We start from the raw sequence: 25,375 nt of genomic DNA, 5'->3' as shown, positions 1-25,375 counted from the left end.
TAGCAGTTTAATCATCTTTTGAAAATTCAACTACATGATCTCCAAGAAGGCTCTAATTCCAGAACCAGTCGGTCCAACGCCAAACCTGCAGCCGCTCTTGGCTGGCAGCAGTGGTCTGAGCTCCCCGGCTGCACAGCGGGGCTGGGCGCTTCCGCAGACCCCCCCTCCCTCCCCCGCCACAGGACAGGGGCAAGATGCCTGCCCTGGTGTGCAGGAGTCCCGGTTCCCAAGCACAGAGAGCTGGCCGAGTCAGAAAAAAGGGCCGAAGCGTGTGCATTTTAGAATTTATTAAGAAAGCTGTCAATCTGAACAGGAGGGAACATTTATTTTAAAAAATAACATCTGCAGGAAACAGCCACAAGGCACTGAGGGCACGTCACGCCTCCCTCCGTCAGAAGCGGCTGAACGGCAGCGGGAGACGCGTGCTGCCAGGAGGCTCCGCACGTCCTCTGGATCCGACTCCATTACACAGAGGCCGCTTGGAACATGGATCAAAACCCTCCATCCAAAACATCGTTCCAAACCCGAGGCCCCTAAAGAGGTGCGTTTTGATGGCTTCACAGTGTAGAATCCGTGCCAACCTTGGTCCCTACAGGAGGACAGCAGCATCAACCACGTGGGGTGCCCACACTCAGGCCGCCAGTCGCAGGGCCGCCCCTGTGAAGGCTGCCGGCGTGGACGGAGCCAGAGGGGCACTGTCCAAGGCAGTCATTTGGTTTCGGCTCATTTAGTGTTTTCCTTCACCTGTGAATCAGGGACGACCGATCGGACTTATCTTAGAGTGAGTGTTCGGGAATAAGAATGAGAGGCTCGTTATCACAGAACTGCTGTTCCCACGTTCAGCACTGAGAACCATCGGTGGCCTTTATAAACACGTCTTCCAGTGGGTCATGTCTTACTGCAGGGATTCACCCGGCAGCAAGGGCCGCATGGACAGAAACCTCGGGGACGCTCACCAGCTCCACCGCTCCTCGCCGCGGAGCTAATAATACTGTTCTCAGTCATGAAAGTAGCATCTCGCGATAAACAGCTTTACTGGGAAGACTGCGTATTTAAAGACACAATGGCGTTTCACATCCAGGGAGCGGTGACTGCAGGATGTAAACAGAGCTGCGAGCTAGAAGCTTCTCAAGACTCCTCCTCCCCGACCTCCTTGATTTCAGAGATTCTGTCTATGGATTTAAGGATCTCAGCAACAAGGTTCAGTGTTTCGGCTCCGGAAACCAGCTGCCTACAAGGAGAACACGGGCATCAGGAGCTGCGGCCACACTCATCAGCAGCACGCGAGGGACCCAGCAGACAGAGCGGAGACCAGCGCAGGTCCTCAAGGCCGCGGCTCTCCCCTGAAGAGGCCTCGCCATGAGCACGGGCGCCCCCACCCACTCGAGCACCCGTGCTGTGCACCCCGCTGCCTGCAGCTCAGCCAGTGGGAGGAGGGTGACTGTTTGAGACCCCACTGCCGTCTCCTAGGAGCTCACGGAGCAATTCGTGGGGGGAGGGGAGACACGGGACGGGACAGGATTCGCCTTAACGCCCACACCTCTCAAGTAGAAACAGCCATCACCACGCAGGATGGTGGACCCCGCTGGTGCGCACACCCTGTGACCTCGGGTCAACGGGCCGTCAAGCACACCCCATCCCGAGCCCCGAGCCCCGAACTGTGCGCGGTGGGCGTGCTGACGGTCTGAAATGGCACTGTGCCCGCCACCCCGCCTCCCGCCGCTCACTTGATGGAGGTGTGCGCGTTGCTCATGACCATGCGCAGGTTCTGCAGGGCCACGTCCGTGTTCTGCTTCACCACCGTCAGGCTGGCGCCCTGGCCCGAGCGCAGGGCCTCATTCTCCCTCTTGAAGTTGGAGATCTGCGCCTGGGGTGGGGGAGCGGCCGTGAAGGGGCTTCATGGTGAACAGGGAGCAGCCACGCGCTGTCCACCCAACACGAACAGGGCACCCTGGGAGAGGAGGGGGCCCGGCCCCACCACAGGCCCTTCCTACCCGGGCTGCCCCTCTGCTCTAGCCTGTCCTCGGCACTAGCCCACGGACTGAGATCTTACAAGACTGGCCGCGGCCCAGGGAGCAGGAGGGGGCCGAGGAACAGAGCCGTGGCCTTCATCTGCCGGAGGAGTTTGCCCCGTCCGTCGGGAGGGAAGAACCCATCAGAGGCTCTTTGGTGTCTTTTCTGGAGCCGCTCAAACCCACAGACTTCACGTGAAGCCGGGCCCCGGTTACCTGGAGCAAGCTTATGTCTTGTTTCAGCTTCATGACGTGACTCTCCGCCTTCACCGCACGTTTCTGTCACCGAAGGACAACAGGAAGGCCTCAGCGGCAGGTGAAGTGCACGTGGGCCTCGCCCAGTGCCCCGGCCGCTCTGCCGCAGGCCGGCCCACCGCTGCCTCCCAGCCTCGTGAGGGACCTCACAGAAGCCCCGGCCCTGCTCCCTGTGGCTGCTGCGACCTCGTGGGGCAGAGCCTGGGCCCACCGGTGACCCCCCCGCCGCCTCACAGGCCCTGCCCACCCGTGCGTACGGTCATCAGCTCCAGGTTCTGCTCCACCTGCTGGACCACGGACTCCAGGTCGTGGTAGTCACTCTCCTCCTTGATCATCTTTGCTTCTAACTTCCGCTCCAGTGTCCTCACCCTGTCAGAGAACACACCCGCACCCCTCGTGGCCCTGCGACCCGTTCTGGGGCTACTTCTAGAGGCGCTTCGGCCGGGTCGGCTCGGTAATGGCCACGAGCGCCCAGTGTTCGGAACGGGCCGTGTCAGCGAGGCACAGGCGAGGTGACACCCTCAGCGGGGTCTGAGTGAGCGCCAGCCATGGGCCCTCAGGGGTCCGACAGTCTGCCGCTTGATCGGGACGTTTAAAATACATGGACACAGCAGGGAAACGTGTCTGTCGCCAAGGCCGACAGAACAGAAGCCAGCCCAGCCCCAGCCCCAGCCCCAGCGCGCGCTGCTCGCGGCTCCCGTCAACCGCCTGGCACGGCCCGAACCAAAGGCTCACATCTCCGTTTGCGTCTCCGAGAAGCTCTGCACCTCCGTCAGCTTCCTCCTGAGCTTCGAGTTCTCGTCCTTCAGCTGCAGAGAGGAGACCCTGGTGAGGCACGCAGCGTGGCTGCCTCACAGGCCTGCACGCGCGGTGTGGCCCTGGAGCGCCTCGGAGCCGGCCCCAGACACTCGCAGGGAGAGGGCACCACCTGGGGCCGAGGTGAGGCTCCAGCGTTCCTCACACCACTAGCTTTTAGGCTGTTTTAAAACTTCTAAGACTTTCCTCGACTCAGAACACTTGGCAAGACGCTCAAGCCGACCCCTGTGGGGCAGCCCCAAAGGTCCCAACTCTGCTCGGTCCCTTCCTGTACAGCCGCACCCGACTGCCCTGCACAGCCGGCTGTTCCCGCGGCACCGGCACCCCGGGAGCGCGCTCCGTGGAGACGCTGGCGCAGGCTACTGTGCCAGACTGTCTTGTCCTGGAGCCAAAACCCAGGCCCCCGAGGACGCCAGAGGCTCAGGTTTTCTCCAAGAACACTGCTCACACACGGCCGGTTCCCAGGTGCCAGCGCGCAGCCCCTCACTTACTGCTTCGTAGCTGATCTGCAGCGTCCGAAGGTGCCTGTCCCCCAGACACTCTCCGTGGGCGGCAAAGTCTGCACTGGGACTCGCCACGGGAGAGACCCGGGAGTCGGAGTCACTCAGTGTCCACGGGGGCAGGGACTCGGGCCCTGCCAGCTCCGACGGGCTGGAGAAGAAGGAGATGTACGTGCTGCAGGGCGACGCGCTGGCCGAGACCCTCGAGTGGGTCTGCTCCACTGCGGACGGCAGGTAGGCGCCGTTCCACCCGTCCTCATCCTCGTCCTCGTCTAGGAGGTCGCCAGCCCCCGTTGGGTCCTCGAAAAACGGCTGCTGGAACTCCAGGCCGAAGCCCACGGGCTGGGAGGGCGGAGAGCTGCAGTCGAGGCCCAGGGAGTGCCTCGTGGCTTCCTAAATAAAGGACAGGGCGGGGCGAGCCTCAGACCCAGCGGCCACGTAGGAGCTCAGAGGCGCCATCTGTCCAGCCAGGAAGGTGCGAGCCACGAAGGCCCCCCCCAGCTCCCGCCTCGCGCTCCCACCCTGCTGCCCGGCCTCTCCCAGGAGCACGCGGTCAGGAGACGGCCCTGCGCTGCTGGAAAGCGGGGAGGCCCGGTACCTGCGCGTGGAGCCTGCTGTTGGCCGCGTCCTCCTTCAGCAGGCTGAGGTTCTTGGTTTTCAGAAACTCCTTAAAGGAGAACGGGTTTGCCTCTTCCAGGTCCGCAAGCTTCTCATCTGAAACAGTGACAAAGACCTCACGGGTGAAGTCTCCCCAAGGTCGTCCAAGGGGACTCCCCGGCTCACTTCTCTTCCCGGACACAACGCCACCTGAAGTCGGGAATGCCACTCGAGTCACTGCCCCAGAGCTCAGCGCTGGCCTGCCACGCGGGTCTACTTCCTCTCCTGCCCCCCCCCCCAACCCGTGGTTCGCACACCTCTGGCGCAGTGACCACGTGGGTGAGGCTGTGCCCGCACTCCCACGGGGCTGTCCCAGCTCCAAAGGCCCCCCAAGCTGGGAATTCCCTCCCCCCTCCGCCTTTCCCCTACTCACCCACCCCTTTTCCTTCTCCTCTCCCCGCTTCTCACTTTCCCACCTAGCCAGCCACACGGCTGCCCTTTCAGTCCACCCATCACCCGAGCCCCGGTGCCACCCTGTGTGGCCCTGGCCCCGTGATTCCGGCCCCGGGGCCGCTCAGGCTCCCAGGAGCGACGCCCACCTTCCTGCCATCCCTCACGCCTCGGGTTGTACCCTGCTTCCGTCTACCCCAGGGCCAGGATCCAACCTGTGGATGCCACCCCACCTGCTCTGGCGGCTACAGGTGCGCTAGGCAGGCCGGGGCTGTTGCACGGACAGCCCTGCCCCCGGCGGCCACCTGGAACTTGACGTTGGGCCAAGAGAGGAAGGAGGGATTACCGAAGTACTCTACCTCCAAAGTGTATCTCCTGGGCTCCCGGTGGGCCTGGCTTAGTGCCCTTCCCCTTTCCGTAGATAAAATCTGCAGAGACACCGGCACCCTGTGGTCACAGGGACCCGCGACGACCCAGCGTCCCCACACGGCCTCAGCATGGCGCTTCTCAGCCTGGGGAACCTGCTGGAGGTCCTGGTGCAGTGGGGTGCACATGCCCTCCTGTCTGTGCCCCGCCCCAAGGCCCCCGTGGTGCCCTCAGCCTCTCCGCCCCGTGTGACCACCTACACGCTGAGCGGACCACAGGCGGGGCAGCTGCTTGGGGACAATGGATGAACTAATGCTGGCCACTGCCTGGCTGCGGCCGTTTCCAGCCGTGCCCAGGGCGGAAGGCTCCCCCGCCCTCCCTCGCTCCGGCACTTGCCATCCTACATCGGAACTGTCTGTTTTTTGGGGGGGAGGGTCTCCCCAAGACCAGACTGTGAGCTCCTAGCGGCAGGACTCTCTCCACCGTTGTCTCCCCCAGTGCCGGGCACACGGAGGCGCTCGGTGCTCACCGCCGGGCCAGGGGTGAGTTCGGGCTCCGCAGGGCCGCCCACAGGCAGTGGCGGGCCGGGTCCCTGCGGCTCGTCTCTCACCTGTGTCTCCCACGGAAGCGAGCACCGGGCTGGGCACATAGCACATAAACGTCGGCCGAATGCCGAAGAAGTGGGGGTCCGGGTCCCTGCCGCGGGGGCGCTCACAGTCTAGCTGGGGGAGACCAGCCCGGCGCTCAGAGAACGCTGCCGCTGGAACAACAATGAGAGCGACTTGGCCGCGCCACGCCGCGCCTGCGGCCGCTCCCCGGGACCGGGTCCTCGGCGGGGCCGGCGGCGGCGCCCGCCCGGACGGAGGCCCGGAGCCCGGGGCGTCCGCCTGGCTGCCCTCCCCCCGCCCGCCCGCCCGCCCGCCGGCCGCTCACCGTCCGGAATGACGAGGCTGCGGGCCCGGGACAGCGGGGAGATGCCCGGGCGGCGCGCATAGCCCGACATCGCCGCGGGCCCGGGGGCGCCGGCCCTCCCTAGCCCGGCAGCGGCGGCTCCATGGCTCCGGCTCCGCCCCGGCCGCGGCGCGAGTCCCCCGCCGCCGTCGCCCGCCGCTCGGCCGCCGCTCCCAGCCTCTCGCTGCGGCTTCCGCTCCGCGCACCGGAAGCGAGCGCCCGAACGGCAAGGGCCGGCGTCGGGGGGGCGGGGCGCAGGGGGCGGAGTCGGAAGTGACGCCAGAAGCGGTGGGCGGAGACCCAAGATGGCGGCGGTGGTGCTGGCGGCGACGCGGCTGCTGCGAGGCTCGCGCGCCTGGGGCCGCTCGCGGCTGAGGTGAGCCGAGGGCCGGCCGGGGCGGTCCGGGGGTCCCCTGGGGCTCGGCCAAGGCCCGCGGTGGCCAGCGTCCCTCGGGGCCCGCGGCCTCTGGTCCCCCGACGCCCAGACGCGGCGCCGGGCGGGCGGGCTCGGGTTGCGGGACCCCGGCCTGGTCCCGGGGGCGCCTCCCTGCCCCGCGCTGCGGGCCCGCACCCCGAGCCCCATCCGCCGCTCCGTCCCGGCTGCGGGGTCGGCTCCCGCCCTCCGATCCCGATCCGCGGGCCGGGCCCAGGTCGCGTCGTCTCCGCCGGCCCCTTCCTGCCGCGCGCGCCCCTCGGAGCCCGCGCCCGCGGACACCTGGCTCCCCTGCCCCACCGCCCGCCGGGCCTGCCGTTCCCCGCCCTGCACGTTCATTCAGGCGGCGGGCAGTGGGACCCGTCCCGGTCCCAGCTCCCGGGTGCGGCGGGCGCCCTGCGGCCCGCGCCGGTATTGGCGACCTGGCGTGTGTAGGAAACCAGCCGCGATCGCGGTGGAGACTAACTTCGCGAGGAGGGAGGGGCAGCCTCTCGGAGGGGACGTTTAAACGGAGAGAGGAGGGCTGAGGTCAGGGGCAGCCGTGCGGGACGGGCAGGCGAGAGCGGGCGGGGACCGGCGACCCCGGGAGCTTTGGGGCTGATGAGCCGCGTGTGTTCTCGGAGAGGCCAGCCCGCCACTGTGACCGGGGCCTGGGGGGCGGGTGGGGGTCAGCAGACGGAGCTGGAGGCCAGATCCTGCAGGTCCTGCCAGGCCAGGGCTCCGCCGAGCGCTCCTGCAGGGGCTGGTGTGACCTGCACTGACCTTCACAGAGGCGCGGGCAGACCCTGGGAAGGAGAAGGACCTGCCTTGCCCCCCAGGCGGGTAGCACAGATCCTTTCCAAACGGGGAGCTGCCTTATAGTGCAGACACAACGCCTCCGTCTGCACCCACGTGGCCCCACGGGCTCGCAACTCACCCGGGGACCTCTCTGTTTCAGGTTTGGGGCCCCTGGGTACAGACAGTTCAGCAGTGGGGGCGCCTACCCCAACATCCCCCTCTCTGCCCCCTTGCCCGGAGTGCCCACGCCCGTCTTTGCCACTGTGGACGGCCAGGAGAAGTTTGAGACCAAAGTGACCACGCTGGAGAACGGGCTGCGCGTGGCCTCCCAGAACAAGTTCGGGCAGTTCTGCACGGTGGGAAGTAAGTGTCCTCGGGGTGGTGCGGAGCCTGGGTAGTCAGGAGGCTGAGGGACCCAGCCGGCCGTTTGGGAGGGCTTCCCCCTTCTCCTCCCGTTATGTAACTGAAGATTCCCGACGACCACAAACTAAAGTCGGCGGTTCCGTCAGCACAGACGAACGGGTTAGCCGTGGAACCCCCGGCGCAGCCCAGGCCGTGAGCGGACCCGCACCCTCGTGTGACCCCATCGCCTGTTCAGTCCCGTTCACAGTTTTCACGGAAAACCTTCCTTTCGTGCGAGTCGTCTTTTTGAAAACTGATTTAACCTGTCGATTTTCTTTCCAGTTCTTATTAATTCAGGATCAAGATACGAAGCAAAATATCTGAGTGGAATCGCTCACTTTTTGGAAAAGTTGGCGTTTTCGGTCAGTGTCCAATTTGTGAATTTTGAGTTGTAATTGGGGAGAATTTATATCGTTTTGCTTTTTCACAGTGGTTACGTATTAATGGTTACGTTGCCAAGTTAACGGTAATAAAACGTCACTTGATTTCGTGTTGCTTTGAAAGCAAAAATAAACTTAGTTAAAAGCTGTGTTTTAGGGGTTGTTTTGGGGTTGCTGAACCCACAGGAGTCCTTCCTTGTCCTCCCTAGTCCACGGACCGCTTCGACAGCAAGGACAGCATCCTGCTTACTTTGGAGAAGCATGGGGGCATCTGTGACTGCCAGGCGTCAAGGTACCCAGCTCGTCCACGGCTCGTCGTCGGTCAGGGTCCCAGGGCCCTCAGAGAGCCGTGGCGGTCTGCGTGAGGAGTGACCGCTAGCTGGGCAGAGTGGGTGGGGAACACTCACACAGGAACCCTTCGAGGGCCAGGTGGTTCCCCGAAGGCTGCGCCAGGGGACTTGAGCCCGGCAGTCGCTGGGCACCCAGGAGCCCTGTTCCCCGGGTGCTCGAGGTCATGGCACGGGAGCCAGGAGCCAAGGGCGGTGGGAGTGTGGGGCCGGCAGCTGACCGGGTCTGGACCGGGGCAGGAACGCCAGGAAGCCCGACACGGGCCGGTGCCCACATTGGCCAGTCCGTTCGCGCAGGAGATGCAGACACGGAAAGGGCTCGACGGCGGAGCCTGTGCGTGAGAAACCCTCCAGCTGGGCAGCGCGGTGCTCACAGGCCATGCGCGCTGCAGCTGCCTGCGGTCCGCCCGCGCCGGGAAAAGCCCGGTGCTCACAGGCCGAGCGCGCTGCAGCTGCCCGCGGTCCGCCCGCGACGGGAAAAGCCCGGTGCCTGCCGACCCTCGGCGCTGAGTGATGGCAAGTCCCCAGGTGCCCGCCTGCCTCAGGGCCGGTGTTGGTGTTTTCCAGGGACACCACCATGTACGCAGTGTCTGCCGATTCGAAAGGCCTGGACACGGTGGTCGGCCTGCTGGCTGACGTGGTCCTGCACCCCCGGCTCACAGGTGGGTGTCCGGCCGGCGGGGGGGGGGGGGGGGGGGACGACACTGGGCGGTGCGGGAGGCCTGCCCGTGGGACACGCACCGTGTCTTCGGAGATCTCCGCTCACCTGCCCGTGACCTGGCGCGGTTTTATTGGAAGTAACCCTGGTGGGCGCAGTTCAGTGCTGATACTCCACACACCAGCCTGCACCTTCGACGGGCTAGCAAAACGCGTTCTTTCAGGAGCGCCTCGCGACTGCCTTTCAGCATCCCGGTCCGCTCCCTTCCTCGGCCCTGCAAGTGGCAGGACTCGCTCCCTGCCAGGGCGCAGGAGCGGCCCCATTGCTGTCGCAGCTGGTCCAACGGCCGCTGCCACGCAGCCCGGCCCGTCGGCTGCAGTTCCGCTCGGGGCTCTCTGGCCTGTTTGCTCGGCACTGTCACACCCTTTGTCGTCACCTCCTCACAGCACTGGGGCAGGCTCAGGGTCAGTGCCTCCAGCGGAGCGGGCCGGGGCTCAGCGCAGGGCCAGGTGGCAGCTGCGGGGCGCTCTCCCTCGCTCCCACGTGTCCCCCAGGCCTGCCCCAGAGGAAGGCAGGGGGAAGGGCGCTCGGCCCAGCGTTGCGGGCCTGTGGGGCTGAGCCTCGTCTCGTGCCCTTCGCAGAGGAGGAGATCGAGATGGCGCGAATGGCTGTCCAGTTTGAGCTGGAGGACCTCAACATGCGGCCTGACCCGGAGCCTCTGCTCACCGAGATGATTCACGAGGTGAGGGAGCTTCCTGAGGCCGCCCTGGGGCCGGGGCCGGGGCAGTGGGCGGGGCGTCTTCCCCTTTCCGGTCCCTGCAGGACCAGGGCTTCCCCTCCACCTGGAGGCAGCCTGTCTATTCTTGGTGACTGTCCTCCCTGGAGGGGTCTCACTTCACACACACGAGGCGGTCCTGCGGCCGGGCCAGTGGAGCCACCGGGGAAGGAGGGGGCGGGCAGCGCTCGGAGCCTGGGGCCTGCTCCCCGTCACGTGTGCTCCTCGCTGCGTTGCAGGCCGCTTACAGGGAGAACACGGTCGGCCTCCACCGCTTCTGCCCCGCAGAGAACATAGCGAAGATCGGCCGCGACGCGCTGCACTCCTACCTGAGGAACTACTACACGCCGGACCGCATGGTGCTGGCGGGCGTGGGCGTCGAGCACGACCACCTGGTGGAGTGCGCCAGGGAGCACCTCCTGGGCGCCCGGCCGGCCTGGGGGAGCGGGGCAGCCGTGGACGTTGACCGCTCCGTAGCGCAGTACACCGGGGGCGTCGTCAAGGTACAGGGCAGGAGACTGGCCTGGCCATGGGCGCCTTGTGCCCTCGGTCTCGGTCCGTTTCGCTTGTTCTGGGGGCGTTCAGGGAGCTGCCCTCGTGGCTTTGCCTCGAACGCGTCCTGGTCCACGCCGCACGTTCTCGAGGCCGAGTGCCTGTTGTGGTGTTCAGCTTCGGGGCTGGGGGTGGGCTGGGGGTGGATCTGGCCGAGGCAGTGGCGAAGGCTGGGTCACTGTTCGTTCTTCCCGGTTACAGCTGGAGAGAGACATGTCCAAGGTCAGCCTGGGCCCCGCCCCGTTCCCTGAGCTCACGCACATCATGATCGGGCTGGAGAGCTGCTCCTTCCTGGTGAGTCCCGCAGGCTCCCCGCCGGCCCCGCGCACCCTGGCCCGGCACGCCCCGGTGCGGCCCCTGTGAGCGCCGTCCTCCTTCCCGCAGGAGGCTGACTTCATCCCCTTCGCGGTGCTGAACATGATGATGGGCGGCGGCGGCTCCTTCTCGGCCGGCGGGCCCGGCAAGGGCATGTTCACCCGGCTCTACCTCAACGTGCTCAACAGGTGAGTGGCACCTGCCCTCGCCATCCCCAGGGCCACAGGCCAGCTGAGGCGTCCTTGGACCACGCGGCCACCTTCCGGGTGTCTCTCCCTCCACGTCCCTCAGGCACCACTGGATGTACAACGCCACCGCCTACCACCACAGCTACGAGGACACGGGGCTGCTGTGCATCCACGCCAGCGCCGACCCCAGACAGGTGAGGCCCTGGCCGGTGCGGCCAGCCGCCGCAGGGCGTCTCAGGCGAGCTGTGTAAACAGCTCTCACTTGCACCTCACGCCTCCCTCGCAGGTTCGAGAGATGGTGGAGATCATTACCAAGGAGTTCATTTTGATGGGCGGGACGGTGGATGTGGTAAGTATGGCGAGGTGCCTTCCCCCATCCCACCACGCTGGGGCCAGCCTCTGTGCCCCAACACCCGTGACCCCAGCCAAGGCGGAGCCTGTCCCGTGGGGAGCCCTGCTGGTCTTCACTGGGCACCTGGCTGACCCCGTGTGTCTCGTGGCTGCCTGAGGTCCTCGGCTCTGCCGACAAATGCCGCACACAGGCGGGCCCCTCCCGGCCGCCTGCAGGCCAGGTCAGAGCCGCCCCGGCAGCCCTGCAAGCCCTCCTGGCTTTTTTCTTTTCGGTTCCTCGGTCTCTAGCCCAGTGCTTGATACCCTGCGTGTTCAGAAGCCTCGTTACTTCCTGGCCCAGAACTGGCACAAACAGCAGACTGTATGCGCACACACACACGCACACATTTTGCACACATGTACACGCACGCATGCGCACAGTACCAGCCAAGCCCAGTGTGCAGGCCCCATGCCTCTGGGGGCAGTGCACATGCTCCACCTCAGGTCACGCTTTCTGCGGTCCCGTGTTTCCTATAGCATCGCATGGCCCCTCCCTCTCAGCAGAAAAAGAAGCGTCACTTCCAGCGAAAGGGTGTGGAAGTCACTGGCCCTGCTGGGCCCTGCTGGGCAGCCAGTGCTTCCCCCGCCGAGGCCGCTCAGGTTGCCTGTGTGCACACGTGACACGCCCTGTCCTGAACGAGGAGCCGCTTTACTTGAAAGACGCCCCAGCTTCCAGCCAGTCTGCCCCGTGCTCGCTCCGGGAAGCCTGTGGGGGTCCCAGAGCCTTCGGGCACCTGCCTCCCAGCTGCCTCTGTCCTCGAGTCCGGGCCGGACTCCCTTGGAACCCTCAGCCCTGGTCAGAAGGGGCCCCGGAGCGGAGCTGGTAGCCGAGCCGTCCCCTCGGCGTTGCCCCGGGAGCGCGGCGGGCAGTGCCTGGGCACCAGGGAGCCGTCTGCCTCAGCACTGACCTTGGGCCGGGACACTTCCCTGAGCCACTCGGCGGCTTGGGTGCCTGGCTGACGTGGGCACGACGGGCTGTCGACCCCCAGGTGGAGCTGGAGCGAGCCAAGACGCAGCTGATGTCCATGCTCATGATGAACCTGGAGGCCAGGCCCGTGATCTTCGAGGACGTGGGCAGGCAGGTGCTGGCGACGCGCTCCCGGAAGCTGCCCCACGAGCTGTGCGCGCTCATCCGTGAGTACAGGCGCGGCCGTGCTCGGCTGCACCGGAGGCTGCGGGGCCAACCACGGGCCTGTGGCTCAGGTCTCGGCCCAGGTGTCTGGCCTCTCACGCGGTCTCCAGGGCCCCGAACGTCCTCCCCGAGTGCCCCATTCTACTTGCTTGTGCGGCTTTGGGGGCAGTTTTCTCAGATCCCCAAGGGGTCTGTGACCCCAGAGGGTCAGCACTCGGTCAGGAGGTGAGCCACCCGGTGGGAGCTGGTGGTTGTGTAGTGGCCCCTGGGCTGGGGTCCTGTGGGGGCCCCTCAGGCCCTCGAGGAGGACAGTGCTCCATCTTCCCGTGGCCTCGTCTTCCGCGGCAAAGCCAGCACTGCTGGGTGCGTTGCCGGGGCGGGCTCCTGGCTCCTGTGCCAGGTCAGCGTGCGGCCTCTGCCGCCTTCCTCCCTCAGGCCACGCACTGGGAGGGGGGCTTCCCTCTGCTGACCCACCAGCTCTTTCCTCCTGAATTCTTGTTGGGGGGCACGTCCTGTCGCATTTGAAAACCACGGGCATTTCCCCATCACTAAGCAGAGCAGGGCCTGCTTCTGTCCTTCGCCCTGACTCTCGGGCAGTCCACACAGCCGCTCCTGGACCCTCTGGGGTCTCCGCTCCTCTCCCCAGGGCGGTGGCAGCAGGTTAGCGGCCTGGAGGCACGGGGCCCGCAGTGTGTGTCAGCCCTCCCCGTCCTTGTCCCCTGTGGCAGGCGAGGTGAGGCCAGAGGACATCAAGCGAGTTGCTTCGAAGATGCTGCGCGGGAAGCCGGCAGTGGCTGCCCTGGGTGACCTCAGTGACCTGCCCAGCTACGAGCACATCCAGGCGGCGTTGTCCAGCAGAGACGGGCGCCTGCCCAGGACCTACCGGCTCTTCCGGTAGAGGCTGTGTTTGCACACGTTTGTTTGGAGGCGAATTTAGTGCAGAAACTCCCGAGCGCTGCAAACCACAGGACGCTTCTCCGCGCAGTGAATGCACACGCCGCTGTGGCCGAGCTCGGGGTGCCCTGGGCACGGGGGGCGCCGTCGTGGACTACTCGTGCCTCCAGCACTCCGCTCCGGCCAGTGGCATGCAGAAGGCTCTGGCCGCCGCTTTCGCGTCCAGTGCTGCCTGCTTCACGGCGCGGCCATGCGCCTGGGCTGCCTGCCGAGGTGATCCAGTGCACTGTTGTCCTCACCCCTGACCTTAGGACCGGCTGTTAAAGGCTGTTGCAACTGGCACCTTTTCTAGACCGAGGCAGGGCAGTGCCAGCCGCCTCTCCCTGCTAGTCCTTGTTTGACCCGGCATTGAAAAGCCGGGTGCCCTTCCATTGGAAGGTGGGTTCTGATGCCGGAGGGGTCCACGCACGGGTGGGTGGGGCTTCTGGGAATTGGTGGTCGACGAGCACGTTTTAAAAGGTGGGAGACTGGAGCTGTAGGTTCACAAGGGAAAGGTCACACAACTGGTGACGGTAGATTTGTGCTTCTGAGACTCCCAATTCCCATAGAAGCCCCAGGTTCCACGGGGGACCCCGAGTAGCTCTAGTGCCCTGGGCAGCTCTAGGCCACCACAGCGTAGAGGGCAGCGCCCTGGCACGGCCACCGGGCACTGGAGGAGGGGTCTCCACGCCATCTTTCCTGGGACCCCAGCAGCCTGGCCTCTGCCGTACAGGGTGTGTGCGCGTGGGGGGTAGGGAGTCAAATAAACGTGTACTTGTTACTTCTGTCTGCAAGCGACTGTTTTGCAGGGCCTGTCCGCTGCCCTTACAACACCCAGTGCAGGCGCCTGCTGGGGCGTCAGCCCACTGCCCTCCGTCCGCTGGGGCGGGGGCTGCCTGTCAGACTCCCTGCGGCTCTACACGGGCAAGCGCCTGGCCGGGGACGGTCCGGGAGCTGCGCTGCCACCTGAGACGGGACAGAGCCCGAGGCGGGCGGGGCTGGATTGGGCTTCTAGACCTGGCAGCTTTGCACACGTTCTAGAAACTGCCGACGCCCAGACGTGTCTGTTGGAAGCCGGCCCTAAGTTTCCTCTGCCTGCTGGGTCCCCTGCCACCCCCGGCCTGGGGCACTGAGTTCCCTCAGCAGGGACCACCCTCTCCCGCTCCCTGCCCTGGACAGCACCACGCTCCCCTCCCCCCCTTTCCAGCCCCCTCAGGCCCTCACTGCAGCCCACCTGTGCTCCGGGGTGCCGCACCCTCCCCTCCTCTGCTCGCCTGGGAGTCACCTTGCTGACGGGACAGCGCACAGCCTGAGGGCGAGCTGGCCTCTGAGACCGGCCACATTCACTTGCATTTTAAACTGATTTCCCCGTGAACTTCCACCCAAACCCTCACGGCTGGTGCTGAGTTAAATCACTTCTGACCCGGGGTCTTCCCAGGTGTGTAACGGTCGCCCCACAGACGAAGCGCGATCTCGGCCAAACTATTTTCAGAGTCACATTAAAATCGCTTCCATGGTTTGGGTCAGACCACGCCTGGAAAGAACCACAAAACTACTTATTTCAGTCCCCGTAGCCACACCCTTTGTAGGAGATTTTCAGGTAACAGACCAGCGGCACCTTCACTCCGGCGTCTCCGACTGCTCTGCTTCAACGCCGCTGCTGGAGGCTGATGCTGATTGAGTGGCTACAGGTGGGAACTGACTCCATGACTCACACCTGAGTGTTCACTCCAGCTGACACGTGGGGCGGGGCCAGCGCGGAGCAAGCCCAGTGCGGAGGTGGCAGACGGGCTGAGGGGTGCCGTCAGCCACCAGCCCAGAGCACCCCTGCCTTTTCGCACAAGCGTCTGGTGAGAACGGCCTGAGGACAGGCTGTGTCTAGGACTCACACTTTGACCAGAAAGAGCTAAAGACTCAATATATGCATTTATTTAAAATATAAATATGGAAAATAAATAATTGAAAAGACTAGACCTAATGCTCGGGGTTTCCCCGCATTCAAAGCCTACGCCTTTTTCAAGAGATGGAACCAGACGGGAAGGAATAATGGTCTCTACACCTTGAAACCCAGACGTGGCAGTGCCAGCCTAAGCTTCCAGCAGCGGCTCTGGCTGGCAAATGCACTGCTGCTACTGACGCCGCCCATGGCCACCGCCACCGGTGAGCAGACGCCTGGAATCAGTGGTGGCGCCTGGCGGGCAGGGCCAGCCCTGAAACATTGGCCACACCCCCATCCCGGCCACGCCCCCGTCCCGGCCACGCCCCCGTCCCGGCCCAGCAGTGGGGACCACGCTCACTCCCTGAACGTTGTCTGGCTTCAGCCTGGTGACCAACTCAGCCTCAGCTTGGTCCCAACACGTGCCGTGGGATCGGGGGACCCAGGTCACCCCACCGAGCAGCCTCCATGGTACCAGGCCAGGCGTGCGCGGAGGAAGGGCCGGAGGATGGAGAGGCGGACGCTGGAGCGGCTCTGCTGCGGCTGGAGGCGCGAGTCTGGGGAGATGGCGGCAGGTAAGGCGGTGTCCTCGGGCCCAAGCTCCGCCTGCCGAGAGGAAAGCTGGGGTGTCTGCGGGGAAACGGGTAAGCAGCAGCGGCTCTGGTCCAGGGAGGAGGTGAGGGCCGGCTCCGCTGCAGCCCACAGTCCCGTTGGGTTCCCGCTAGGAAGGCGGCCTGCCTCTGGCCACGGGTGCTCCGCGTGCCCAAGGCTGCGCAGTCCAGGCAGCATCTCCTCGTCCTTGCCCGCCCTCCGTGGGCAGAACCTCAGGACACGGTGCAGATGGCGCTGGCGTGCTGCGTCTTCAGGGCCTGCTGCCTCTGCATCTCCTTGGAAATCCGCCGTTTAATCCCTACCAGGTACAGCTCGCGGTCAAACTTGCCAGCCGCTAGCGGGATGCTGTGGGGGAAAAGGCCGTCAGGAGGGGGGCGGCCCCCAGGGTGCCCCGCCCACACACTCCAGGGAGGATGCTGAGAGCCAGGCTGGTGCTGTGAGCCAGTCCGGAGATCACTGGGTCTGGCCAGCCCATGGGCGCGGGGGCCAGGCCAGGTCCTGACCCTGCGGTGGCCACTCCAGGGACGGCCGCTCAGGTCCACCAGGGCAGTGATCTCCGCGTGGGCCTGCACCCTGGCTCCTGTCTGGGGGCAGGACGCTGAGCAGTGGCCCGCGCCAACGTCCAAAGCTGGCACCCCCACGGCGACAAGGCGCCTGTCCCTGCCCCTGGCCCCGCCCCGCGCCCCGAGGGGACAGGCCTGGGCGGTACTGACTTGTCTCTGCCCGGCCTCACTTTCACCCGGAAGAGGCCGTACACGGGGCGGTGGTCGGAGGTCTTGATCCCGGGGCAGGAGGAGTACGTGAGCGGACAGATGTCACCCCTGTGGCGGCTCCGGTACATGACCCGGTCCTGCAGGGGCAGCCCGAGGCAGGACGCATGAAGCCCCGTCTGCCGCAGGGTCCCCCCGTTCCGTGAGCAGAGTCCCCAGTCGGTCCTGCTGTGGAAGCCCGTCCCGGAGCCCCACACCCCAAACCCCTTCATCGTCGGGGGCACCCCGGTGCTGGGAGAGGCAGGTGTGCCACTTCCCCGCTGCCCTGATGCAACAGCCATGCCCGCAGCCCCGTGGCGCGGGGGAGGCCGCCAGGTTCCAACCCGCCCCTGCCTCCCCGCGTGTCCAGAGCCAGTTGGGGCTGTCGCAGCCTGGCCCGGGCCACCTCCCACGGTGCCCGACAGCCAGTGATCCAGAGATTGGCACCGCGGCGTGCGCTGAGCCAGGCCTCTGAGCGGGGGCCGGGGACCCACCTGGGGACGCCCCTGGGAGGAGGGCACGCGGGCGCAGTCCCTGGGCCGAGCAGAGTCCCAGCCGGGCCCTGCGTGTGCGGCCCCGAGAGGCCCCAGCTCAGGGCACCGCGCGCACACACGGGCCGAGTCCCGAGCCCCGAGCCCCGAGCCCCGGCTCAGGAGCGGCCGCGCTCACCGTGTAGGACGGGGTCCTCTGCTTGGACGAGGTGTCGTAAGAGTCCTTCCCGATGTCGAACTTGTATGACGGCAGGAAGTGGATGTCTGGCTCCTGGAAGCCCTTGAAGATGGACCCTGAGGCGAGCACAGGCATGGCTCAGACCTGGCGTGGAGCTCCGGCCTCCCCTTCCTGGTCATCACCCCTCCCCCGCTCCGGCCTCCCCCCTCCTGGTCATCACCCCTCCCCCGCTCCGGCCTCCCCCCTCCTGGTCATCACCCCTCCCCCCGCTCCGGCCTCCCCCCTCCTGGTCATCACCCCTCCCCCGCTCCGGCCTCCCCCTCCTGGTCATCACCCCTCCCCCGCTCCGGCCTGCCCCCTCCTGGTCATCACCCCTCCCCCGCTCCGGCCTCCCCCTCCTGGTCATCACCCCTCCCCCGCTCCGGCCTGCCCCCTCCTGGTCATCACCCCTCCCCCGCTCCGGCCTCCCCCGCTCCGGCCTCACCCCTCTGCATCTCCCGGGCGAGCTGGTCGAGCTGCAGCAGGGCGGGCACACGGGCTCCGGGGTCCTGCCTCAGGACGGCCTCCACGGACACACGCCCGCCGCTCAGGCGGAAGTTGAAGTCGCCAAACCAGAAGACCCCGTCGAAGCGGGTGGTGACGTCCGCTGGGCACAGGCCAGAAAGCGCATGAGCCCAGCCTTGCCCACGCACGAGCCGCGGTGACAGGACCGGGCCGTGTCCCCCGCCCCCATCGGTCTCCATCAACTCCCCAGAGAACGGGGCGGAGGCGCCTGCTGGGGAGGGAGCGCCCGTCAGCACCGTGGGGCCCGCTCACCTGCGTCCGAGCGGTAGGGGCAGGTGTCCGGCACGTTCTTGGGCAGCGCCAGGCCCTGGATGGTCTTGCTGTAGTCCAGCAGCCTCTCGCTGACCTTCCCGTCTCCGGCTGCGGGGACAGAGGGGGGGAGCCCCGAGGGGCAGGGCGGGCTCAGGGCTGGACGCAGGGGTCCGTGTGGGTGGAGGGCCCGCAGCAGCAGGTCCGCGGCGAACCCCGCAGGAGGTGGCACCGTCAGAGCCCGCACAGAGGCACCCGGCACCCCGCCTCCTGGGGGGGGGCAGTGTCCCCACACGCCTTCTGGGTCGGGGCAGGTGACTCACAGGTGAAGTGGGACGTGATGAAGAGGAAGGAGGTGCCGAAGAAGGTGAAGCCGACACCCAGGGCCCCCTTGGTCTTGATCTGGGACACGATGCGTGTGGTCACCGTGGAGCTCTCCACCTCTGCGGGAGGAAGCGGAGCTGACCGGCCGCCCCAGCCCGAGGGCCCCGCGACCCGGCGAGCGTGTTCCCGGACGGGGCGGGGGGGTGGGCCGGCCGCGGGGCGGGTGCTACCTGAGCAGAACCAGATGAGGTCCCTGCGGATGAGCACGGACAGGTGCAGCGCCCCGTGGGCCGCCGAGTGCAGCATCACGTAGTGCGGGCCCAGCGTCTCCTGCAGGCGCGTCTCCCACTCCCGCCTGGGGGGACAGCGGCGCCCTGGGCAGCGGACCGGGCTCCGGGCTCCACACCCCGGGACGCTGGAGGGGGGGCCTCCTTGTCTTGCAAGGAGCATGGGGGACATGAGCAGCGCAAGGGGTCGGGGTCTGCTGGGCCAGAGACCGGGGCTCCCGGACATCCGTGGAGCTGATGCCTCACAAGGCTCCAGGGCGATGGCCCGGGTCCCTGAGCAGAGTCCCAGGCCCACCCGGCGGGGCTGGGAGGAGGCCAGGCCGGGCGGGAGGGAGGCCACGGCACCTGCCGCTGGGAGGAGCCCACCCCTCCGCCAGGTGACCCTCCGCCAGGTGACCCTCCACCACGCGAGGGTGCACGGCAGACAGAGGCCGGGGGCGCAGCCCGGGCCCCAGGTTGGCCAGCGACGCCCCGCGGGGGCCTGCTCTCCGCTGCCCTTACAACCCGAGACCAGCTGGTGCTCAGCAGAAGGAAAACCGCCTTTAGTTCAGGTCTCCGAGTCCCCGCTTTAGAAGGCGGTTTGGGTGCTCGGCTTGGTGGTGGGGTCTCGGGTCACAGCAGCCTCTGCCCCGAAGGCCCACCTCAGCAGTGCTGTTCACAGGGACCCGGGGCGGGGGCGGGGGGGGGTGCCAGCTCAGGGGCACATGGGGCGGGGGGCCCTACCTGTCGGAGCAGCCCTCCTGTACCCCGACCACATACAGGTCCTGGGCGTAGTCGGCTTCGGCGGGCAGCAGGAGCTCATCCAGGTTCACAGGCAGCTCCTGAGGGGAGGCAGCGCCTAGCGAGGGGCTGGGGGACCCGCCTCCCCTGCCGGCCTGTCGTTGCCAAGGCCAGGTCTGCACCCGCTCCCGGGCTGTGCCCCCAGCTGCTGCTCAGCTGTGTCTGGCCCTGAGCCTGACCCTGAGTGCCCCCACATGCACACCCAGACCTGGGTGCAGCTGGGGTGCAGCGGGTCCCTCCACCCTGCGGCCGCACCGCCACCTGGCTTTGGCCCTAAGTCCCGCAGGCCCAGGACGAGGGGTGCCCTGTGGACGGGAGGGTGGCTCCCTGAGGGCAGCGGAGCTACCAGCCTGGGCACCTGCCTCCTCCTCCACATTCGCCAGGCCCCGTGGAGCGAACAGGAGTGACCCCAAGGTAGACTCGGGGCTCTGGGTGACCTGAGCCAGCGGGTTCACCGTGGGGAGGGGGAGGCTGCCGGGGGAGGCCTCAGGGAACGCTGCCCCTTCCTCTCTCCCATGTGCCGTCCGCCGGAAACCGCTCCAACTAGAGGGGCTGCCAGTCACTGAAGCTGGGGGGGGGGGGAGGGAAGGGGAGAGGGGGCACTGGCAGGAGGCGTCACTGGGTGTGGCTCAGAGGCCCGGAAAGAACCGGCAGGAACCCCAGCCGCATCCCGAGACGCGTGGGCGCCCGCTCACCTTCTGGCCCTGCATGTTCCACGTGGCCACGAAGAGGGCCACGGTGCGGTCGGGGAAGTACCGGGCCAGCTCCTCCGCCCCCATCAGGGCCCCGCTCGCCAGGAGGCTCCCCTCCAGGTAGCTCCTGCAAGAGGACAGACTGAACTCGGGTCCGAGCAGATGCCCCTTGGCCCCCCGCGCCCACACCCCCCCCCCCCCGAGTCAGGGCCATGCAGGATGGTGCTTCAAACAACCCGCCCAGCCCTGGTTGGGATCGGAGGTGAGGGGGCCGGCGCCCGTGGGGGGAGACGCGGGAGACAGACAGGCCTGCGGGGACGGGGAGTGGGGGTGGAGTGACAGCCGGGCCCCCAGACCAGCTCCCGGAGAAGCTCCGGCTCAGGAGGTGTCGTGGGTCTTGGGGAGCCCCCAGCCCGGGGAGTCACGGCTCTGGCCTTGGGAGAGGTGAGCCAGAAAGAAGCCCGCATTTGGGCGTCGTGAGCAGAAGGGAAGACATGGGGATGGCACTCAGATCCTTTTCAAGCCATAAAAGTGTCAGCGTGGCCCTAACCGGTGTGGCTCAGCGGATAGAGCGTCGGCCTGTGGACTGAGGGGTCCCAGGTTGGATTCCGGTCAAGGGCATGTCCCCTTGGTTGCGGGCACATCCCCAGTAGGGGACGTGCAGGAGGCAGCTGATTGATGTTTCTCTCTCATCGATGTTTCTAGCTCTCTCTCCCTCTCCCTTCCTCTCACGGCCCTGCTGGGAGCCCAGAGCAGGAAGCCGGCCGCCCGCTGCCCTCCCTGCCGAGTGGCCCTGGGACCCTCCCTCCACCCGGCTCGGCCCTTGGCTGTCAGCCTGGGCAGGGGAGGCACCTGGGAGGGACTGGGAGACCCGGTCAGTCTCCATCTTCATGCGCCCGACACGTTTTAAGGAGAAGCTCGCAGTCCTCTGACCCTAAAATAAAGGCCTCAGCTGCCAAGCCGCGCCCCCCCCCCCTCCCGCCCGGGAGGCCCTACCTGCTGCGGACGTCCTTGGCTCGGATGGGCGCAAGGAGGCTGAAGGAGGACTTGGCCGAGCGCAGGGAACAGTCATCGGAGGCCAGGGGGCTCGGGGGCCGGCCGGGGCCCAGGCTGCTGTGGGCCCGGAACAGCCTGCTCTGCACCCGGCGCTTGTAGTCGGCGTGGTCTGCGTCCACCTTGTGTGCCGTCCGCAGGGAGTCGGCGGCCACGCTCCATTCCATGGCGGGCAGGGGGCGTGAGGGAAGCCCGCCGGCCAGCCGGGCGCAGCTCCCAGGCGAGGCCCTGTCCCGGGGCAGGAGGTCCTGGGAGGTGCCAATCCCTCCGGAAACACAGTTACCCCAGGAGGAGGGGCTCCTGCCGCCGTCGCCCGGAGTCCTGCGGGACGTGGGGATTTCCTGCAGGGAGGTGCTCAGGCCGGGCGGGAGGCAGGTGCGGGCGGGGGGCCCCGGGACGGCGTCTTGCGAGGAGCCCCGGGAGGGGCTGGCCCCATTGCGGGAGGCCAGGTCCTCCTGACTGTTTGGAAATCGCCGCCGCCTCCAGCCCTTCTCATCCAGGGACAGCGCCCGCTCCAGCCGGGGCCTCATCGGTGGCTTCGGGGTGAAGGGGGTGGCCGTAGCCTGGGGGTCTTCGTTGCTGATTTTTGCTGGAATGTCCAGAGGGACCCCTGGGCTGTTCTCAGGGCCAGGACGGTCAGCGGCCGGGGATCCTGGGGAGGGGGCCAGGTCCCTGTCCGAGTTCACCAGGTGCCCCTGGAGCATCCCGCCTTCAGGCTGCAGGGGGCCGGGGGTGCAGGGCTGCTGGGGGTCCGCCTCTGAGCGCCCCAGGCAGGCCGACTTGGAGGGCATAGTCCAGGGGCCAGCCCTCACCCACGATGGCTGCCGCGCCGATCTGGAATTCACTCTCCCGGGGCTGCCGGGTGCCAGTGTCAGGGATGCGCGGGCAGATGTCCTGGGCGAGGCCCGGGGAGGTCCGGCAGGGGCGGGGCCAGGGGCGGCATGGCTGGAGGCCCTGAAGTCCCGCGACCCGCACTGGGACCTAAGGAAAGATGCTCTTACTGCAGGAATGGAGGTTCCTGGAGCTCAGCTAGGGGCGGGGGGCGGGGGGCAGGCCGGCAGCGGTCCGCCTGCGGCCTCCTCCGGGGGTGGGGGGACGCTCTACCTCCTGCCAGGACGCCGGCTGCCCAATGGGGCTGCTCCTCACGGGGGCACTCGGGGCATCGCCCAGTAAGAACGCCCACGTCCAAGGTGAAGGCCAGGCCACAGGCGCAGCCTGGATGAGGGGCCCGCCGGCCTACCGCCCCCGCGGCCCCCGGACCCCGCCCCAGCGCCCGCGACCCCAGCAGCTCTGCAGGCGCCGCCGCCAAAGGCCCCGACTCAGCCGCGATCCGCTGGCGGCTCCCGGGGCAACGACCGCGGAGCTGGCGGGGGGGGGGGCGGGGGGGGCGGGACACGCGCCCGGGGTCACTCCGCGCAGGACCCCTCCCACGGGTCACCTCGCGCCCCGAGGTTGCTCCACTCCGGACCCTCGAACCGCCCTGGGGACCCTGAGCTCCGAACCCCGCCCAGAACCCCCGCGCCCCACTCGGGGTCGCCCCGCCCCCACCCGTGCCCGGACCTGCGCCCCGGTCCCCAGCCCCAGCCCCCCACACCTCTCCACCCGGGGTCAGCCCGCGCCCAGCACCCTGCGCCCCTACCTCTCGGCGCGCCCGCTCCCAGCCCCACGGGCCTCGGGAGCCGCTCGCCGCAACCCGCGGGCAGAGCGCCCCGAACCGGCGCCTGCAGCGGCCCCTGGCGGCCGGAGGACCCCGCCCCCACCCGCGGCTTCCCTCCCTCCTGGGCCGGCCGGAGAGGGGTCCTGCTCCCCTTGGCATGCCGCCTGAGCTCACCTGGCGGCGGGATGGGGGCAGAGCGGATGGTGCGCAGTCACGGCCACACGCGTGGGTGGAGGCCGCCCCTGCAACATGGACGCCGCAGGGACGTGAACAGTAACAGGGACACCCAGACGACTCGCCCTGGAGGCTGACTCCAATCAGCGGAAGCAAGCAGGTGAGCGCTCCGGGCGCAAAATACTTTATTTAACAATTTGCAGTGTAACAATTTGCATTTAGGAAAAATAACAGCCCCTCGGGGGAGCTTCTTGAATCAAGTCACTAACAGAACAAGGGGCTGGAGAAGCCGAGGGCGGCAGGTCCCAGGCCCCAGGAACCCCACCCCCTTGACAGGGACAGCGGGACCCTAGCGAGGCGGGGCCTTTCCCAGCGAAAGGACATGGGTCCCATCACACAAGTCTGTGGGCTCCCCAGATGGTCACGTGACCCAGGAAGCGGGAGGACCTGTGCCCAGGCCATGCTCCCATGACCCTCCACTGAGATTTAAAATACCAAGCAGAACCACAGAAATTAGTTCCTAGTGATTTTTATAAATATTCGATCTGTCCTCAGTCCCTTTCGGCTTAACAAGAACGTGGATGGTTTTGAGAACCGTCGGCGAAGGTAAAGCTGGAGGAGGCAGTGGGAGGAGGCCCTGTGCAGGTTCGCACGGCGAGTCAGCCCGGCCGGGCTGTGTGGGAAAACCGGGGCAGGAATATCAGCTTCAGGGGCTTCTGAAGCCACTTCTTCAAGATGTCGCCTGCAACGCCAGCCAGGTGAGGGAGACGCCGGCCGGATGGCGCAGAGCGTGGCCCCACACGGCTGCTCCCGGAGCCAGCAGAGTTCCAGTCACGGTTTCAGCGCCGGCCGACGGCGGGGACCAGTCACACGGAACACAGGCTGTGCCGGGGCTCTGTCTCCCTCGTGGGCGGACAAAGCCAGTCCCTGGTGGCAGGGACCCCTCGTGGTCCTGATGGGCCACAGACAGGCCTTTGCTGCGGGAGAGGGACGCACCACGCTGACCACGGCGTCTCAGCCCGATGGCAGGGCTGCCGGATCCGCCGCCTGCCCTCTGCCCTCGGAGGCTGGGGAAGAGCACGCCCGCCAGCGGCTGCTGTTCGGGGCTGGGGACGCAGGGCAGGCCTCGGTGTCGCTCAGTCAGACCCGCTCTCTCCTCCAGCGTCTTAGAGGAACCGGGGACGGAACCGGGACGGACCTGGCAGCCACTCCCATCAGGCTTGAGACGCCAGAGTCACTGCAGCTCAGCTCCCCGGCAGCAAAGGGCGTCCCGTCCCGGCTGCGCTCAGCATGACGTTCCTACGTGACTACAAAGGCTCATCCTGAACTCGTTCTTAGGTAAAAAGTGGAGCCAAAGGTCCCTCCTTTCCTCGGATCTTGGAGCTGTGGGTGACTGGCAGCTCTGCCCACAGGAGGTGCGAGCACGTGGCTCTGCTGCGTGTCCATCGGGCACGGAGGGAGGCCAGGGCGGTCAGCCGAGCGTCGGTGGAGAGCCGTCTCGGGTGCCAGGTGCCGACAGCAGGGCCCAGTCTACCTCAGCACGGGGTACTTCCTCTGGCCAATCCTCCCAGGCCTGGCGCTTCCCGAGGTGGCCGAGGCCTGAAACGACATGAGCAGCACTGACTCCGCCCGCCCCCGAGGGGGGTGAGCTGAGGGGGGTGACCCTTGCGAGGGCTCAGCTGCGACGTGGGCCTGGGTGACAGGCCAGACACAGCACTGACGCCCAAAGGGCAGGTCTGCTCTGTCCTGTTTTCGCAGCCACGACCACTGGCCACGTCAGTGTCAGATCCTGGGGTTCCCTTTAAAGGTGCAGCAGTTGGTTAGGGGCTCAGAGGGGGCCAATTCCAAGGGCTGAGCATCTGCAGAGAAGAACAGGCACCGACGTGCCCCTCACAAACCCTGACCGCGTGCAGCTGCGGGGAACCAGCACCCAATCCTGAAGTGAAAACAGACGGGTCCCAGGCGGGGACAGGCCTTGGCCCTGGGAGGGGGCGGGGGACAGGCCAGGAAAGGGCCTCATGGGCAGCTGCCCAGCAGAGGGCAGCAGGGCGGCTCAGGGTAGGGAGGCTGGGCACCCCAGGCAGCGAGGCAGGGGGTGCTCCAGGCGCAGGTGAGGTTTCCATTCTCAGTGCCCAGAGCTCTGCAGCCCCGGCCCCCAGCTCCCCTGCCCGGCAGCCAGTCTGTGCTGTAGAGGCAAGAGCCTGGGAGGGAGGGAAGGAGGAGGAGCGGTCAAGAACGCCCTTCCTCTCTGAAATCAAAGAAATGAAATGTGTAAAAAAAGGAAGAACAACACCCTGACGGAAGCACACGGCCAGCAGGTGGCGGCAGCACGGCCCAGCCAGGGGACGGCAGTGGGCAGGCAGCAGGGGCAGCAGAGGCAGCAGGAGCAGCAGGACCCCA

The 25,375-nt window shown here is 67.0% G+C and overlaps 4 protein-coding genes across 14 annotated transcripts in view; 1 reads left to right on the top strand and 3 right to left on the bottom strand.

The window, feature by feature from the left end:
- Positions 1–272: 272 nt before the first annotated feature.
- ENTR1 (endosome associated trafficking regulator 1) lies at positions 273–6,148 on the bottom strand. 6 transcript variants are annotated; one of them, XR_013960649.1, is made up of 10 exons: positions 5,930–6,132; positions 5,607–5,756; positions 4,990–5,058; positions 4,182–4,297; positions 3,575–3,976; positions 3,003–3,076; positions 2,515–2,636; positions 2,229–2,291; positions 1,728–1,867; positions 273–1,231 (listed from the first exon to the last, which is right to left on the bottom strand). XR_013960649.1 is itself a non-coding variant. In XM_080669235.1 (10 exons), the coding sequence occupies exons 1-10, from the start codon at positions 5,997–5,999 to the stop codon at positions 1,129–1,131; spliced, it is 1,299 nt and encodes a 432-aa protein (XP_080525361.1). In that variant the 5' UTR covers positions 6,000–6,148; the 3' UTR covers positions 273–1,128. The 6 variants fall into 6 exon arrangements, 5 of the variants coding, with proteins under 5 accessions (XP_080525361.1, XP_080525364.1, XP_080525363.1 ...); XM_080669235.1 differs by having other exon boundaries at positions 2,525–2,636; positions 5,930–6,148; XM_080669238.1 differs by lacking the exon at positions 5,607–5,756 and having other exon boundaries at positions 2,525–2,636; positions 5,930–6,136.
- A 1-nt stretch (position 6,149) lies between these two features.
- Positions 6,150–14,010, top strand: PMPCA (peptidase, mitochondrial processing subunit alpha). 2 transcript variants are annotated; one of them, XR_013960648.1, is made up of 14 exons: positions 6,150–6,323; positions 7,318–7,520; positions 7,842–7,921; positions 8,149–8,231; positions 8,854–8,948; positions 9,586–9,686; positions 9,959–10,222; positions 10,473–10,565; positions 10,656–10,774; positions 10,878–10,968; positions 11,061–11,123; positions 12,154–12,298; positions 13,025–13,649; positions 13,831–14,010. XR_013960648.1 is itself a non-coding variant. In XM_080669234.1 (13 exons), exons 1-13 carry the CDS (start codon positions 6,253–6,255, stop codon positions 13,192–13,194), a joined length of 1,578 nt encoding a protein of 525 aa, XP_080525360.1. In that variant the 5' UTR covers positions 6,150–6,252; the 3' UTR covers positions 13,195–14,010. The 2 variants fall into 2 exon arrangements, 1 of the variants encoding a protein (XP_080525360.1); XM_080669234.1 differs by having other exon boundaries at positions 13,025–14,010.
- A 1,126-nt stretch (positions 14,011–15,136) lies between these two features.
- On the bottom strand, positions 15,137–22,888 carry INPP5E (inositol polyphosphate-5-phosphatase E). The gene is made up of 11 exons (XM_080668219.1): positions 22,784–22,888; positions 21,088–22,125; positions 20,095–20,218; positions 19,343–19,440; positions 18,563–18,687; positions 18,332–18,451; positions 18,012–18,119; positions 17,680–17,841; positions 17,196–17,311; positions 16,491–16,627; positions 15,137–16,122 (listed from the first exon to the last, which is right to left on the bottom strand). Exons 2-11 carry the CDS (start codon positions 21,933–21,935, stop codon positions 15,990–15,992), a joined length of 1,971 nt encoding a protein of 656 aa, XP_080524345.1. The 5' UTR covers positions 21,936–22,125; positions 22,784–22,888; the 3' UTR covers positions 15,137–15,989.
- A 248-nt stretch (positions 22,889–23,136) lies between these two features.
- SEC16A (SEC16 homolog A, endoplasmic reticulum export factor) overlaps positions 23,137–25,375 on the bottom strand; it is a 31,407-nt gene continuing 29,168 nt past the window's right edge. For all 5 annotated transcript variants that reach the window (XM_080670905.1, XM_080670904.1, XM_080670907.1 and 2 more), the window contains one exon: positions 23,137–24,574. In XM_080670905.1, coding sequence (XP_080527031.1) covers positions 24,506–24,574 — 69 coding nt within the window. In that variant the 3' untranslated portion in view covers positions 23,137–24,505. The remainder of the gene's footprint in view (positions 24,575–25,375) is intronic.

The sequence above is a fragment of the Plecotus auritus genome, assembly GCF_963455305.1.
Source record: "Plecotus auritus genome assembly, chromosome: 5".
NCBI lineage: Eukaryota > Metazoa > Chordata > Mammalia > Chiroptera > Vespertilionidae > Plecotus > Plecotus auritus.
Note: the sequence above shows the minus strand (reverse complement) of the source record. Positions and strands in the feature narration are given on the sequence as shown.